Here is a 16,600-nt window from a genome sequence, read left to right on the forward strand (position 1 = left end):
ATTGGCTTCGGGCCTGTACGGCGGAAGTGTTCCCTATATTCGCCTCACTGGCGCCTCTGGGCGCCGCCATGGCAGTGGTGGTTGGTGCGGAGTGGCGGGGCCGGTGATGGCGCTGCCGGGGCCGGAGTGGCGGGGATTGCTCGCCCGGCGCTGGGCCGAGCTGGACCCGCCGCTGCGGGAGCGGCTGGCGGCGGCTTCGCTTCGCGACGCGGTGCGCCTGGGCTGCGACCTGCTCTGGTGAGCCGCGGGCTGGGCGGGACACGGTGCGAGAGGGACATGGAGCTCCTGGAGCGGGAACGGCGCAGGGCAACGAGGGTGACTGCGGGGCTGGAGCATCTCTGGTGTGAGGAAAGGCTGAGGGAGCTGGGGCTGTTCAGCCTCGAGAAGAGACGGCTGAGAGGGGACCTTATTAATGTATATATATATCTAGAGGGGGGTGTCAGAGGATGGACCAGGCTCTTCTCGGGGGTGCCGGGCAATAGGAAAAAGGACAACGGGCAGAAACCGATGTCCAGGACGTTCTAACTAGGGAAAATTCCACGTTTCTACCTGAAAGGAGGGATAGGTCTCTTCTCTCAGGCAACTAGAGGTAGGACAAGCAGGCATAGTCTTAAGCTGTGCCAGGGGAAGTTTAGGTTGGACATTAGGAAGAATTTCTTTCTGATGAAGGGTGATTAGACATTGGAATGAGCTGCCCTGGGAGGTAGTGGAGTCATCATCCCTGGAGGTGCTTAAGGAATGACTGGACGTGGCACTTGGTGCCGTGGTCTGGTTGACAAGGTGGTGATAACTTGGTCTCGATGATCTTAGAGGTCTTTTCCAACCTAATTGATTCTGTGATTCTGTGAATATGAGGAAGAACTTCTTTACCGTGCAGTGACCATGCGCTGGAACAGGTTGCCCAGAGAGGGTGTTGAGTCCCCCTCCCTGGAGATACTCCAGAGCCACCTGGATGCAATCCTGTGCCAGGTGCTCTGGGATGACCCTGGTTGGACCAGATGAGCCACTGTGGTCCCTCCCAGTGTGGTCCCTGACCCATCCTGTGATTCTGTGGCGCTGACCCCCATGTCCCGCAGGACCGAGGAAGAAGAGGCGGCCCTGGTGCGGTTGTGCCAGCGGGTGTGCACGGGCAAGGAGCCGGAGGCTGCGAGCTTCTACCGGGAGCAGGGAAACCGGGAATTTGGCCGCCGCCGGTACCGGGTGGCCCTGAGGCTCTATTCAAAGGTGAGTGTGGTGGGGCAGCCCCCAGAGCAGCTACTCCCTCATGGCCAATGGGCTCCCATGAGGGGATCCTTGGGGAGGGGGTCCCACAGCCCCTCATGGCCGAAGGGCTTCCATGAGGAGATCCCCGGGGAGGGGCTCCTGCAGCCCCTCATGGTTGGAGGGATCCTGTGAGGGGATCCCCAGGGAAAGGGTCCTGCAGCCCCTTGCAGACAAAAGTATCCCATGAGGGGATCCTTTGGGAGGGAGTCCGACAGCCCCCTCATGGTCAAAGGGGTCCCATGAGGGGATCCCCAGGAAGGGGGTTCCACAACCCCTGCTGGGAGGGTCCCGTGAGGGATTCCTGAGGCAGCAGCAGTTCTCTGGTCCCCACAGGCGGCATCCCACGAGCCCCCCGGCAGCCCTGAGGTGTCCGTCTGCTTCGCCAACCGCTCCGCTGCCCTCTTCCACCTGGAGCACTTTGAGGTAAGCGGTGGGAAGCACCCACCCCTCATACTCCTGGGTGTCCCCAAGCAAGGCCAAACTCACACAGGGTGGGCTGAGCCCTCCTGTGTAGTGAGAGGTGTGTAGAAATGTGTCCAGAGAAGGGCAACGGAGCTGGGGAAGGGTCTGGAGCACCTGGAGGGGGCTGTGGCTGGAGAAAAAGAGGCCCGGGGGGACCTTCTTGCTCTCTACAACTCCCTGAAAGGAGGTTGTAGCTAAGTGGGGGTCAGTCTCTTTTTCCAAGTAGCAAGTGACAGGACAAGAGGAAATGGCCTCAAGTTGCTCCAGGAGAGGTTTAGGTTAGATATTTGGAACAGTTTGCTCCCAGAAAGGGTTGTCAAACCCTGGAATAGGCTGCTAAGGGCAGTGGTGGTGTCACCATCCCTGGAAGTGTTAAAAAACTGTGTAGATGTTGCTCCTGGAGACATGGGTTAGTGGTGGGCTTGGCAGTGCTGGGTTAATGGTTGGATTCAATGATCTTAGAGGTTTTTTCCAACCTTAACGATTCTGTGATTCTGTAAGAGACGGGATTGGGACAAGAAAGAGCCCATGCGCTCTCTGAGGTGTTATAGCACAGTGTTTGCACACAGGGTTCAGGTGGGTGCTCTGCAAACCTCCCCAGAACAGGTATTTGATTGTTAGAACTAGAGTCTGTAGATCAGATGTGCTTCCCAAGCTGTGCTTGAAACATCCATTATTTCAACTTTCCGAAGGGTTCCTCCTTTCCTTCTTCTATGTCAGGAGCCTTTATTTGGGCCACAGATTGGCTATGGACGTGGAATTTGCTGATTAACATACAGAATATTTTAATGAGAATATCATAGGTGGAATAAAAGAGCACGAGTCTCAGCTGGTTTTCAAGTACGTTTGAAAGGCCTTCTCTTTGTTCCTAGGTTTGTTTGGAAGACATTGCCAGAGCTGAAAGCCATGGCTATCCAGACAGGCTGCTGCCCAAGGTCTTGCTGCGGAAAGCTGAGTGTCTACTCTGCCTGGGGAGGTTACAGGATGCAGCAGACGCCCTCAGTGTGGTGGAGAGTAAAATCCATGTGGATGGGCTCATGACTAGTCCTACACACCAGATGCTGCTAAAAAAATTAAGTCAACTGAAGGTTAAATTACATGAGAAAGAGAGGTGTCCAGAGCCTGCACAAGAAGCACGTGCTGACATGCAAGGAAAGTCAGAGATCTGGGAAGAGAATAACAGTATTTCAGGTGCATCTTCATCTTTGAACCTGAATTTTGATACAGAGAGAGGACGACACTTGGTGGCCTCCCAGGACATCATGCCAGGACAGAGCCTGTTGAAAGAGGAGGCCTTTGTAAGTGTGCTCTGCCCTGGGGAGAGCCTTCCTCTGCAGGACAGTGAAACAGCGTGGGACACTCGGGTCACTAATGCAGATCTTTATTGCCATCGTTGTCTGAGGCAGCTCTTGGCCTCAGTGCCTTGTCGGGGGTGCAGTTATGCAAAGTACTGCAGCCAGAACTGTGCAGACATGGCATGGGAGCAGTACCACAGGACAGAGTGTTCCCTGGGAGCGCTGCTTCTCACGTTGGGTGTCTTCTGCCATGTGGCCTTGAGGACTGTTCTACTGGCAGGATTTGCAGAGGTTAACAGGCTGGTGGAATGGTCCCACAGTGGGGACGAGGACCCTCATAACCCCAAAGCAGGGTGCAAATGTCTCAGTGAGGCACCAGAGGCAGGAGCTGGTACCAAAGGTATCCCTGGTTGTGATGACAGTGGTCAGTATCACAGTTCTTACCAAGCTGTGTTCCACCTTCTGCCCCACACTGAGCAGCACAGTCCTGAACACAAGTTCCTCTGCATGCTGAGTGTAGTAGCCATCTGCAAACAGCTGCAAGAGGCTGGCCTACAAGCTGCTGTTTTGAATCAGGAATCATCTGAGCAGTGGCCCAAACCAAAGACATCTGAACAAACCTCGGATGAATTGTCTCCAGAGCTGAAGACTGTGGCAGAAGCGATGCTGAGACACGTGTTGCAGCTGCAGTGTAATGCACAAGCCATCACTGTAATGCAGGAGTTGGGTAAGATAAAAACTTTTAAGTCCTTCTTTCTTGTCACAGAATCACAGAATCGTTAAGGTTGGAAAGGACCTCTGGAGATCACTCAGTCCAACCCCCCTGCCAAAGCAGGGTCACCTGGAGCAGGTGACACAGGAACATGTCCAGGTGGGTTTGGAATGTCTCCAGACAGGGAGACTGCACACCTTCCCTTGGCAGTTCCAGTGCTCTGCGAGCCTCAGCGGAAGGAAGGTCTTCCTCATGTGGAACCTCTGGTGTTTTAGTTCATGGCCATTGCTCCTTGTCCTGTCACTGGGCACCACTGAAAAGAGTCTGGCACCATCCTCTTGTCACCCACCTTAGAGATATTTATTGTCCCCTCTCAGTCTTCTCTGGACTAACCAGGCCCACCTCCCTCAGTCTCTCCTCATAAGAGAGATGCTCCAGACCCCTCTGCATCTTTATGGCTTCTGCTGGACCCTCTCCAGTAGCTTCTTTTCTTTCTCGTACTGAGGAGCCTGGAACCGTCCTGTCCTTGCTCATCCAGCTTGTGTCAAGTGAAGAGATTGAATTATCAGCTGTAAAAAGCTCCTGCTGCAGATGAAAATGACTTGCTTAAAATTTAATGGCCTGTCCCACGCTGGCCTGTTCTTTGGTGCACATGCAGAGCGTGTTTCACTATTATTTATTGCAGCAATATACCAGGAACCTTCCTGCTGCTGTCTGCGATCGGTCACGGCGCTCGTTGCAGAAGTTGCGTGGGTTTGTGAGCATCCATTCCCAACCTGCCTGTTCTTCCTCTGTCTCCAGGACCCGGAGATGGTGCTGTTGTAAATAAGAAACCCGTGCGCCTGGCGACAGCCTTCTTTCCTGTCCTCAGCCTCCTGAACCACTCGTGCTGCCCCAACACCAGCGTGTCATTTAGTGGGACAGCTGCCACTGTCAGGGCATCACAACCAATCCCAAGGGGCCAAGAGATCTTCCATTGCTATGGTAAGCATTAACTCTGGGTTTGTCTCAAGGCACAGACATCATTGCTTGGCATTCTGGTGGATATTAATACCATAGTACCATAATGTTGCTGGAGCCTTTGTTTATGTATCAGCCTTGACCAAAGATAGCAACACAAAATTTTATCACTTGAGCCCACTGTTGGATTTTCAGTCTCCAGCTGTGTTCTCTCCAAAACATATGTGGTTTCAATTATAACAAAAATCCATTTACTCTGATATTAAGAACTGTACCTGTTTAGAGATTTCTACCCTTGCCATTCCTTTTCAGGGCCTCACCAATGTAGAACGGGAGCTGCTGAGAGACAACAGCTTCTCAGTCAGTATTTCTTTGAGTGTCGCTGTCGGGCATGCCTTGATGAGTTAGAGTCTGATGTCAAGAGTGTGGTGTCCGTGAGAAACTCATTCTGCTGTCCCAGCTGCCGGGCTCCAATGCAGGTAGTTCTCCCATAGTTATGACTGTGGAACTTACTGGGGTGTGTAAGGTTTGGGTCTCTGGGAAAACGAAGAGTTAAAGACCTCAGTTCAATCCCTGCTCAGAAGGCAAAAGCCACTGTAGAGTCGTGCCAGTATCTCACTGTTTCTTATAAAATCAAATAAGCTAATAGCACTTTACGAAAAAGTCACTTTGTTTAATGAATACAACTGAAAAACAATTTAGCATCTCTATAAAACAATACAAAGCTAATGGAGATGGAAAGTAAGTGCTGAGTTGAACGTGAGCAGGAATGATCACAGGGATGATTTCCGTAGGGGGAAGAAGACCTGCTTTGTTGTTCAAATGAAGCTTGTGCAACCTCAGTCAGCAGAGAGAACCTGTCACGCCGTTTACAGGACCTTCAGCAACAGATCAAGAAAGCTTTAGACCTGCTAAGGGACAGGAAGGCTGGTAAGGCTCAGCTTTCTGCTCTAAGGTCAGGAGCTGAGGAGTACACGTCGGGACACAAAGCTGTAGCCATGAGATGGCACTGTTGCTCATGCCTTTGGGGTCTTATGGCATGTGGCCTGGTGTCCCTGGGGACTTCAGCTTTAGGTTTTTTTATACCCCTGATCTGGGTATTAATCTAAGTCACACATTGTTCCTTAGTAAAGTAATTAAATAAAAAGAACTCAGGGTAACATTGGAGTTAGGCATTCCCAGGCCTTGCTTCCCTGGGGTGAGTTGGGCCTACACTGGGGTAGAATAAGCAGAGTTGAATCCCAACCAAATCCCAATTACCTGTGTAAGGTGCAAAGATGAGATCAGATTGATTTTACTTCATGGATCATGGACAGCTGGAGACTGGCCATAGGATGAATTTTATAACCTGTTTCGTTATAGATCAGGCTATCAAAGTGCTCCTGAAGTGTCAAATGGATGCTGGAAACTTCTTATCTCCAGAACATTTGCTGATGGGAGAAATGGAGGATCATCTGGCACAGGTCTATGCTACTGTTGGTATGGCATTGTCTTCTCATTATCCCGTGTTTTCTGAACTTTGAATTTAACATGACTAGCCTTTTCTCAGACTGGCCCTTGCATTTTTTCCCTAGTTTTGACAGCAGGGCTCTCAGAAAGACCAAAACTGTGTTCCTGGCAGCCAGTGAACAATAATGTCATCTCATGTTCTTCTAGATTGCCTGTCCTGGTTCTGAGTTCAGCAGCCTCCCAAGAATGCTGTGGACATAGTTCATCACATTGTGCATAATGCTGTCAGATTCTTTGGGTGGTGATAGCTCTAGAAAATATTTATTCATTTCTCATGTTTTGGTTTGGTTTGGTTTTCCATCAGGGAAGTGGCAGGAAGCAGCCAGACACCTGAAGAAGAGTATTGGGATTGTGGAAATGCATCATGGGCCATCAAGTGTAGAAACAGGTCATGAACTCTTCAAACTGGCACAAATTCTCTTCAATGGGTAAGTTTGGTTTCATCCTCTGTCCCTTCCCTGCACCACTCCTGTGTGTCTGACACAGTATCGTGGCAGGTGATCCTTGACACCCTGAGGGTGTCTCACAGGGCACTGGGCAATCTGGCACAGGTACCAAAGTTGGCCATTACACAAGTGCAAGTTCCTTAACCCCACTAGGGTTCCCTTATTCCTCACAGCTCTCTTTGGACCTGTTTTCTCTGCTTTTACCTGTCTATTTTTCGCTTCTCCCTTGCTCAATTTATTCCCTGTCCAATCATTTTATTCTGACAACTCATCACCCTTGGTGTTTATACCTCAGTTGTGTAATGTTGCTGACATCTTCTCAAAGGAGGGAATGAAATCCTCTTGCTTTATTGTCAAGGAAGTCCCTGGACTGCTTCTGAAAAGCTTCTCACAACACCTCCCTTTAACTGAATTAATTTTAGTGGGAGCCACAGTGAGGAAATAGGGAGTGTACTCAAAGATAATGTTTTCAGTTTTTGTCCATCTCCTTACCTTTTCCTCCTCCTCATCCTCCCTTTGCAGCTGAAGTTGCACATGATTTGCCTGGTGCTGAAAGGCAGGGGAAGGTGGGATCTGTACCCATGAACAGGTTTAGGTTTTTGTTAGAAAGAGCTTAAAGGTTGTGTAAGTCAAGAAGCTGAATTAAGTATTTTGCATACTGTGTTATTATCTTCCTATTTCAGATTTGCAGTTTCTGAAGCTCTGAGCACAATTCAAAGAGCAGAGGAGATTTTGTCAGTGCACTGTGGTCCTCAGAGTGCTCAGATCCAGGAACTACAAGAGATGAAGACCTGTCTGTCAGAGCTTCCCAGAAGCATCCTTCAGAGAACTTAATTTCACTGTCAAAGGAAGCTGCAATGTGATCTTTCATCAAAGCTAAGTGTCATGTGGTAAGGTAGTCATGTAGTACAAGCTGGAAAATCGTGTAACAGCAACTTGAATGAAATCAGAAATGCTCTTTAGTGAGGCTGTTGTAAATAAAATGACCAATTCTAACGTGAGAGGTCTGTGTGTGGTATGGTGGGAATAGAGGCTGTTGTATAATTTCTATGTGTGGGTTGGAAGCAAATGTTTGAGTTGCTTGTGTATGAAGTGTGACTCTCCCCTGTGTGGTACCCTGAGCATTATGAACGTACAGTCATCCAGAGCACACTGCCTTCTATTTTTAATACTGTGAAGCACTTTTCTTGCCAGTGTCAAATGTAAATAGTTGGGAGGGGTGAGGCAGCAGGCTGGGAAGTGCAAACTTACAACCTGTAAGAGGGGGCACTGCAGAACTTGGAGGGCTCCAGCACAGGTCTGTCAGTAATGAGGGATTTGGTATCAACAACTGGTGTGAGGTTGGAAAGCAGGATAGGGAAGAATGCAGTATACACCAGGTATTTCTTGCTTTTGGGACACAGAACTGCATTGTGGCTCACTGGGGAAATTGGGAGTGAAGGCACAGGATGTAGGCAGACAATCTTTCAAGGGAGAATACTGGGCCTTGCTGAGATTAATAGCAAAAGCTCTTTTATTGCAGCATGAAGGCATAAGATTTGCAAGTTGTGTCTTTGTGCAGCAGAGCAGGGAGTCAGTATCCCTCCCAATACCACCCTTTCCATTTGGGCCCTACCATTGCAGATTATTGTGATGGGATCTAAACACCCCTGGGATCCAGGATCTTGCCAATAAAGAGGAGGGCTCCAGTGGTATCATCTCGCAGTACAAGAAGGAAGGGTCTGTCCACGTGATATTCTATGGGGAAGGTCAGACGAGCAGCATTTGCCACAGGATTTGGTGTGGATCTTTCCCCATCTTCACTAAGCTCCAGCATTGCCTTGTGTTGCACATGAGACAACTTAAGAGGCTTGGCAGAAATCTTGGTGAAGTCAGGTGAGGTGAAAAGAGATTGGAGCCCTGGAGGAAAGAAAGAGAATTCCATTAGCTGAAAGCATGGACTGCGGGTGGGGGAGCAGTACTGCTAATGCTGTGATCCAGGAGGGCACGGAGCTGCTCTGGCAGAGTTTACTGGGGATACAGAGAGGAGCAGCTTACACCTGTTTGTACTGAGCTTCACCCTCTCAATCTCAGAAGCATTGTATGAGCATGATGGAGAGATGTGATAAAAAGCTGAGGAGTCCTGGGCAAGATGATTTAGTTGCTGGTGAAATCTCTACACACTGACCTAACTAATAACCCACCAGCTTCATATTCTTCTGAGAGCAAGAAGCAACTTGCCCACTGCTTCGAGCCCTGGCAGTCTGTAAAGGGGGTGTGATGTACATACTTGTCTCCTTTAATGTGCTGCCAAGTGCCTCTTCATAGTTCAGCTTTAGTTTGGGCAAGCTTAGCACAGCATGGACTGTCTTCAGCTCCTTGTCTACATCATGGACAAACTCCGAAGTGAGGCTTTCCTCAATCAGAGTCATATTTTGGGTCACCCTGGTAGGCAGGAAGAACATGGCACTGATTCCCTCTGTCAGTGGCAGCTGGGCAATCTGCAAAGCCAGAGATAACAGAGAAAGAAGAAAGGGTCACATCAACCATAAACAGTTTTACCCATTCTGTACCAGGCACAGTCCTGAATCTTGAGTGCCTGGTCAGCCTTTCCAGTTAACATTTGTTCTTCCTCCCTGTTTGCTTTTATCCAACATGATGCTTCCTGACCCCTCTGGCTTTTCCCCAGGCTTTCCATTCACCCATGCTGCACTTTTCCTGCTGTTATATGGCAAGTGCTGTTGAATCCTGCAGCATTGCTCTGGGGGATTCTCAGCTAGAACACCTTTGAGCTCATGCTACAGTGAAAGATTAGTTGAAAGGGGTAGAGATGGAAAAGTTTTAAGGAGTGTGCCCTGCCCTTCTTGCCCAACTTTAAGTCAAGCAATACAGGCTGGTAGGACCTGGGCATTATTTAAATTATGCACTGCTTGTCACATAGCTGATTTAGAAGCAGGATATCCTAAGAATCAACATACTGCCTTTCAAAATAGGGATTGCAAAACTAGCTGATGGGAGGAGCAAGGCTGTCTTCTGGAATGGGTTAACAGGTAGGTGTAGCTGAACCTGCTCCTCAGTAGGTTTAGGAGATCTTATGTAATATTTGCTCTCTGACCTTGCAGTTGAGTTCTGAGTCAAAGCCATATCTCAGTATGGCTTTGGGGTCTGACATCATGGACACCTTCACAGTTCTGTCTTCATCCAGATGGAAGTCCTTCAGGGTAGTCTTCTTAGTGTCAAACTTGGTTTTCCACGTCCCTGTTTTTTAAAATATAAAAGGGAGGATTTTCTGGAATAATAGTATATGAAACCAGGCTTATGTCTGTGGCTGAATAATCTTGTGCTTTAATATACAGTATTTGTGCTTTAAGAGTTGAGGCATAACAGGGATAGAAACAGATTGATTGGAGCTACTGATTTACTGCCATCTTTGGCCCCTCCTTTTCATCTGAGAATTGGCTAAATGGCAAATAAATAATCAAGCCAGTGTATGTAGGGGTGGAGTAGCTATTGGGATGTTGATGTCTACTTATGTAATTACAAAACTATTTTAAAGGGTAACAGTTGTGTCAATGCATATAAAGTGCTTCTCTCCCCACCCTTTATTTTGCTCCTTGTCTCTAAGCAATAATTCTCCAGGACACTGGCTTACAGCATGTTTTAGAACAGCTCTCTAGTATCTCCTTCCATTCCCTCTACAGTGGTAAAAAGGCTCAGAACACTCTGAGCTGTGCCTTCCCTGAGTGGTGATATTCTGGAGTTTTGTGAGCTTAAACTTTCTTCTCTGGTCTCTTACTGCAAACAGATCAAGACTCAGCTTCCTAAGAGTAATAATTCCCCCCTCAGGACTATTTCTGTTCAGGTAGTGTATGTTTTTTCTTCTTTACTAAACGTTCTCAAACACTTGCTTCTCACACTCTGTGTCTCTGGCAGTCTGTTTGCTTTATTGGAACTGAGAGCATTCCTCTTCTCACACATGCTTAATGGACTCTCTCTGTATCCAAGTACACAACATTCTTACCCTTGAAGTAAGCAGCCCCAGCAAGGAGAATGCTGACATCTGAGGGCATGTCCTTCATGAACCTCATAATCCTTCCCTTTGTCTGCTGCCGGACCCAGTTGTTGATTTCTTGCAGGTCTAACTGGGTATTGCCACTTAGTGCCCTCAGACGCATCTTGTAGGACTTCTCTAGTTGGCTGTAAAATCCAGGCTTTGCCCTGAGTCCTGGGGAACAAAAACATGGATATTGCAGCTAGCTCCCTTACCAAAACAATCTCAAGGCAGCAGATTGCAATCCAAAACCCAGCAGCAGGTCTCTCAAAAAATATCTGTGGCTGTGTATATACAGAAACCTGCTTTGAAGAAGAATCCCATCGAGGAAACTGATCCAAATCCTACAGCCCCCTGTGCTGGAGTGTGGGATAACTCTCTTCTGAAAAGTGAAAAAAGGAGATAAGAACCGAAGGCTTTGGACACAGCTATTCCAACATCAGCCTTTCTTCTTTCTCCAGCCTGCTTTATGGGTACAGCTTACTCAACGTATTGGATTCTTGGAACCAGCAGGTTCCAAAAGATAGCTCTTAGCTTTCTCAGCAGATGTTTATTGCATGCCAAGAGCAGACATTTAAAATAGCTCTGCAAGGAATTAAACAAAGGAATATGGCTGAATGTTATCACAAATAGAAAATGTGATCTGTGGTTCCTGGAAGCCAGCAACACCTGCCAGACAGCCTGGAGTGAAGGCAAAATTCTCAGCAAGTTTCTTTTTAGGACTTTTTGCATGTTAACTGCTCCATCCCCATTGTCTTTGTGTGCATGTCTGGTCTTTTGTTTAAGTGCACACAAACTCTCCAGGCTGTTTCTGAAGCAGCAAGAGCATTCCATGCACTGTCTGCATCCTGGCTCAGGAGGATGTCAGAGCCAAAGTTGTTAGTGCTGTGTTATTCAGTGTGCATGTGTGTCTGTTTGTGTATATACACACACACCTAAATAACTACCTGCTGCTAGTTATTTAGGTAAAATGTAAGAGAGGGGAAGAAGGACTTTTACTTTTCTCCAAGATGATCCGGGAGGCACTTTTCATGCTCTTCTCTGGTCCAGTCACGCTGCTCAGGAGGTCCTTGTAAGTGTCGTGGACCTCAGCTTTGTTGAGCAGATCGTAGAAGAGAGCACGAGAAATCACATTTTCGGTTCGTTCTCCAGCACCTGCCAAGAGCAACAACAACAACAGTGAGGGATGGCCTGTCAAACCAAATGGTATGTGAGGAAATTGGGCAAGAACTCACCAAGTGAGAGACCAGAAAGTGCAGTAGCCAGGCTGAAGGGAGACAGCAGCACGTTGGCGGTGGCTGTGCGGCTGGACTGCTGGCGGTACAGGTCGTAGCCAAAGTTGGAGACTGCAGCTGCCAGCTTGTTTACAGGGGTCTTGTAGAATGGATCTTCCTCTTCCTCACCAGCATTGGCTCCATCAGCAGTGGCAGAGTTCTGGCAGGTACAGGGAGCACTTTGGTTAGACTTGCAGTTTGCAAGGGCGGGCGCAGTTGTGATAAACGTGTCAAAGGCAAACAATCTACAGATATTCTCCTGTGATGTACAGAAATACTGGCTTAATCTTGGAGGTGAGTGTGGGAACAGTTACTTTAAGTGTCCCAGGAAAGCCAAAGGCACCACTGAATTTGAAATCCACTATTTCTGCCTCATGGTCATCCCCTGATGTAACTACTGTGGTTTTATCTAGGTAAAGCAGGAGTTAGTCTCATTATGCTGCTAAATAAAATCCTAGTAACTTAGGAGGGTAGCGCTTAATCCTTGCATAAGATTCTCTAAAATTAAATTACCTGCTCCAAGTATCTCTCCCTCACTCTTTGCCTGTTGTCTCCTACTCACCTGCTCAGTAGCTGAGTTCTGGGTTCTGCTTGGGACAGTTAAGAGACCCAGGAAAAGGAGAACCACTGGAATCTGCATGCCTGAACCTACAGAGTAAGAACATGGCAGAGAGAGTTTGAGCAACCAAGCAAATACACCTCTACCACTAGTATTCACTGTACCTGGTTGTGACAGGAACTGCAGTGCCACATGCTGCTGCTTGTCCTTCCAATTGTGAAACACACACCTGATCTTAGCCAAGTTTTATTCTCTAGTTGGAAGTACCCAACCAGCCTGGCCCCAGTGACTTTAAAATTGGGCAAGCACACACTGTGGGTGTGCCTGAGCACAAAAGCAGATGTGTGTGGCCCAAACCACACTGATGTTGGCAGTTACTGAGTGCAAAGGTCCAGAAAAGCACCAAATCGTTTCTTCTGAGTTTGAGACTTAAAAGAATTCAAGTCCTCATTTATAAAAGGTACCAAATCCATATTGTTTAACAGGTCAGAAGACAGCATTGACTCTGCTACACAAGTTACCTGCCTCAGTTAGTAGTTTGCCATGTTTCTTGTGTCTGCATGTACCTGAAAGGCTGCACAGTCTGTGTGCATCCTTTGCTTCTTATTTGCAATTTGATTAAGTAAAATAGAAGAGTTTTCTTAAAAGACAGTAAGGAGAGGGGGAGTAAATACCTAATGCTGGGCCAGATCTAGAGAAGAAGTGAAAGACAGACCTTGACTTATTCAATCTTTTCAACAGAGGTGGGAGAAAAGTACCAGACTCCCCAGAGCAGTTCCTTCTGTGGAATCCACTTTTCATCACTCCAGTACTGGTATATGTGGCCCTTCCAGACAGATCTGTCTGGTCCAAAGGGCAGTGAGTAACCCAGGGTTTTGCTGTGGGTAAACCAGAGCTGCTGCAGTGTCATGCCCCCGAGAATAGACGCCACCGAGGCTGGTCTGAAGCAATGTTTAGATAGATTCCCAGAAATTAAAAGAAGAGGGTTGTATTTAACTAACCCTTGTCATCCAGGCATCTAGAGAAATCAGAGAAAGAACATGTGTTTCAGATTAACTTCAGCTGTAAAGAAAACATGCCTGCTGCTAGAAATACACGTGGCTACAACAGCCCCAGTTCAGGACCCAGTTCAGGCAGAGTGAAAGGCAGTTTGCTCTTTCCCTTCCCTGTCTTTTCTTCTGGAGGCAGCTCTCCCATGGAGAAAAAGGCACCGCAGTGAAGGTTTTAAGTTTTCATCTGCATTCAGTCAGTGCAACACAGAAGTGGTTCCCTCTTTTCTCTGTGCACTTGCATCCTGCGACCTGCTGCTATCCCAGCTGCTGAGTAGATGAGGTTTCTGGTGCAGATGTGGATCAAGAGGAATTTGTTATCTGGAACAAACCAATGCATTTGGTGGTACGATAGTGGATATAATGTTGGGATTGCTCCTATCACTGCAGAGTTTTACAGTGAACAGGCACCATGCTGGAAGAGAGATGACAGAAGCCCTGCATGAGTCTCAGTTAAACAGGCCTTAGCAAGGGCTCTATGAGGATGCCTGCACCAGCCTGTATTCTTGCATGCTGAGAGAAAGAGATTTGGCCCAGTCTAGTTTAGAGATGAAGGTTTTCCATGGAGCATAACCTTTTTTCTGAAGAAAAAAAATAACCTCAACACAACCCCTGCTTCCAACTACACTGAGCTCCTGGGACCACGAGAGCGGAGATTGGTTTTGCAGATTGTATTGTTTTTGCCAGTACTGTCACCAGCTTCATATTTCTCAGACTTTGCCAAAAAGCAATTTCCATTTTAAAAAGACAAAGCCTTTTGCGTTTGAATTGGCCTGAACATCTGGATTCTATTTGTATTTCTCTTAGCACACAGCCAGCAATGCAGAGAAAAGAATTTGGTTGGAGAGAGGTGGGATGTTTCAGGCGTGATATTAAAATCTGTGGCTGTCCTTAAAGAGAAGAAAAGGGGCAACAGCATGTGATGTTACAGTTAGGAAGGTACAGGAAGAAAACTTTGAGAAATGAGCTGAGAAGGTACTTTGTGTCTGGGAATTGTCGATTTGTGAAGGCCTGCAGGTGCAAAGGAAATACTTTACTTTCCCTCTACAATGGTACAAAGTCTCACATCGTTTATAAATGCTTCTGCCTTTAGAGGTGCTGTGAAACATGAGCCATGAGTTCAGACTGCTCACTCTGCTCGTTCCACCCCACAGCACTCCTGAAGCATCCTGCAGCTACCAGCTCTAGAGGATTTGACTGTCACCAAACTTGTTACCATCACAGAGAAAAAGCTGCAAGGCAGATGCGTGAAAGGCAGAAAACCACCCCAGTTCCCAAGCGCAGTTCAGCCCCGGAGGCAAAGCTGGTGCTGGTGGCTCCCGATACTTGGTGAGGTCTCCTGGTGGGAATCACACCTTTTAACACCTGCATGAGAACCATTCTTCCCATTTCCCAGGTGCTCTGAGAGCTCCCCAGCCTCAGCCCCTGCCCTGTGCTCCCTCACCGCTGGCAGTGGGCACAGATGAGCTGCCCTGAGCTGTCCCTTACCTCGGGCTCCTCTCTGCCGCTGCTGTCAGGGGCTCCCAGCGGGTGCGAGTCGAGGACAGTGTGGGTTTGGTGCAGCCACATCTGCTTTTTGCTGCTTCCCCCAGCCCAGCCTTCGGCAGGCTTCAGGTTACAGCTTCCCAGGGCTCTCTTAAAGTGCTCTGCTCCCATTTTCCGCTGCTGCCACTCTCCCACTGAATTGCACTAATTTTTTTAATCCTTTTTTCCAAGGCAAATGTGCTCCCTGTGCTCAGGGCAGTGTAGTGGGTAAAGCAAAGGTCGGAGAGGCAAACGCTCCCTGCCCTGTTTGAGCAAGTCGTTTATCCCAGCAGTTTTGCCATATGTCACATCAGGGAATTTCTTTTGTCTCAGAGGTATGGTTAATGCAGCAGTGTTTAATGGATTTATGGATTTATGTCCAAGATCTAATGGAGAGACTTACAAAGTGGAAGCAGGATTCTGTTGTTGTTTAAGGCAGTTAAGGGGAAGATGCTCTGAACTGCTTGTATCCAGTGATAGTTACTAGTTAACAAGAAGTCATTAACATAATTGGCTTAAAGTTTTTGACCGAAAAGAAAGAGGCTAAAAAGCCAAGGACTTGTTAAAAAAAGATGAATTAAGAGAATCTTGTAGGAGTTTACAGAATGACAAATGATCTGGAGAAAGGAAAGGGGCAGAGGGGTTTCATTATTATTTGCAATAGAAGACTCGAGGGGAGCACCCATCACTGCACATTTAAATCAAGGGAGTGTATTTTTAATAAGTATTAAATTGTAAAACTCATTATTACTAGATTCTGCAGAATATGAAAGATAAACAGATTTGAGGGTAAAAAAACCAACCCAAACCGAATTAGTGGAAGGCAGGTCCCCTGAAGGCTGACAGTGGTCAGACGTAACATCAGACTCAGCAGCTGGGCAGTACAACCAGAGAACAGTTGGTTTTCCTTGTCCTTAGTCATTCTTGGCTTTCTTCTCCCCAGTCATTTGTTACTGGATACTGGGAGAGCCAGGATACTGGGATAACTGGACACGTAGCTAACCTGATCCAGCTGTTTGTCTACTTGGAAATGCTGGAAGTAAATTGTAGGCAGTACTGTCAGTGCCCCCAGTCTTGAACCGGGATGTCTCTTTGGGCTGCCAGGCTCGCTGCTGGCAGGTAATGAGGAGTTCCTCAAGTGTGCTGCACTCAGCAAAGGGGAAAGGATGAGTTTAGAGATGCATTAGCTGCTGGTTTTGCAAGCTGGAAAGGCAAACCAGGTCATCTGCCCTGTGATTAGTCAGTGCTTCAAAGGTGACCCTTTCTAGCAAGAAGGGTAACAGCTCTGCTTTCAGCTGCTTCTCAGCTTGCTCTGTGAGAAATCATCTGCAGAGAGATGTTTGTACTTGTTAATGTACCATCCTCGGCCCAGGAATGGGGGTGTTGGCTGTGGAGATATTTTCTGGTGGTTTTCATCTCTTTTTGAAACCTTATTTGTGGTATTAAAATGCCCTTTATGGAAGGACCACTATAGAAGTTTTTATGTCTCGTCTCTATCTTCAAATGAAAACCCATCT

The 16,600-nt window shown here is 47.6% G+C and overlaps 2 protein-coding genes across 7 annotated transcripts; one reads left to right on the forward strand and one right to left on the reverse strand.

Moving 5' to 3' along the window:
* Window positions 1–106: 106 nt before the first annotated feature.
* Window positions 107–7,648, forward strand: SMYD4 (SET and MYND domain containing 4). Of its 2 annotated transcripts, XM_027691008.1 has the most exons (10): window positions 107–237; window positions 1,077–1,224; window positions 1,597–1,686; window positions 2,598–3,747; window positions 4,534–4,716; window positions 5,005–5,171; window positions 5,487–5,622; window positions 6,055–6,171; window positions 6,506–6,629; window positions 7,331–7,648. In XM_027691008.1, the coding sequence occupies exons 1-10, from the start codon at window positions 107–109 to the stop codon at window positions 7,479–7,481; spliced, it is 2,397 nt and encodes a 798-aa protein (XP_027546809.1). In that variant the 3' UTR covers window positions 7,482–7,648. The 2 variants fall into 2 exon arrangements, with proteins under 2 accessions (XP_027546809.1, XP_027546811.1); XM_027691010.1 differs by lacking the exon at window positions 6,055–6,171.
* Window positions 7,649–8,133: 485 nt separating this feature from the next.
* Window positions 8,134–15,177, reverse strand: SERPINF1 (serpin family F member 1). Of its 5 annotated transcripts, XM_027691012.1 has the most exons (9): window positions 15,048–15,148; window positions 13,512–13,528; window positions 12,514–12,599; window positions 11,913–12,111; window positions 11,677–11,832; window positions 10,648–10,851; window positions 9,742–9,884; window positions 8,917–9,127; window positions 8,139–8,546 (listed from the first exon to the last, which is right to left on the reverse strand). In XM_027691012.1, exons 3-9 carry the CDS (start codon window positions 12,589–12,591, stop codon window positions 8,287–8,289), a joined length of 1,251 nt encoding a protein of 416 aa, XP_027546813.1. In that variant the 5' UTR covers window positions 12,592–12,599; window positions 13,512–13,528; window positions 15,048–15,148; the 3' UTR covers window positions 8,139–8,286. The 5 variants fall into 5 exon arrangements, with proteins under 5 accessions (XP_027546812.1, XP_027546813.1, XP_027546815.1 ...); XM_027691011.1 differs by lacking the exon at window positions 13,512–13,528 and having other exon boundaries at window positions 8,134–8,546; window positions 15,048–15,177; XM_027691014.1 differs by lacking the exons at window positions 13,512–13,528; window positions 15,048–15,148 and adding an exon at window positions 13,226–13,250.
* Between the last annotated feature and the right edge of the window lie 1,423 nt (window positions 15,178–16,600).

The sequence above is a fragment of the Neopelma chrysocephalum genome, unplaced genomic scaffold (genome assembly GCF_003984885.1).
Source record: "Neopelma chrysocephalum unplaced genomic scaffold, ASM398488v2 Primary Assembly neopelma1_82, whole genome shotgun sequence".
NCBI lineage: Eukaryota > Metazoa > Chordata > Aves > Passeriformes > Pipridae > Neopelma > Neopelma chrysocephalum.

Coding starts and splice junctions, on each gene's coding strand:
- SMYD4 (XM_027691008.1), top strand. CDS start 107: ATGGCGCTGCCGGGGCCGGAGTGGCGGGGATTGCTCGCCCGGCGCTGG. Junction 4,717..5,004: donor AGAGATCTTCCATTGCTATG/GTAAGCATTAAC, acceptor ATTCCTTTTCAG/GGCCTCACCAATGTAGAACG. Junction 5,623..6,054: donor GCTAAGGGACAGGAAGGCTG/GTAAGGCTCAGC, acceptor GTTTCGTTATAG/ATCAGGCTATCAAAGTGCTC.
- SERPINF1 (XM_027691011.1), bottom strand. CDS start 12,591: ATGCAGATTCCAGTGGTTCTCCTTTTCCTGGGTCTCTTAACTGTCCCA. Junction 11,833..11,912: donor ACTTTCTGGTCTCTCACTTG/GTGAGTTCTTGC, acceptor TGCTCTTGGCAG/GTGCTGGAGAACGAACCGAA. Junction 9,128..9,741: donor ACTCAGAACTCAACTGCAAG/GTCAGAGAGCAA, acceptor CTGGCTTTGCAG/ATTGCCCAGCTGCCACTGAC.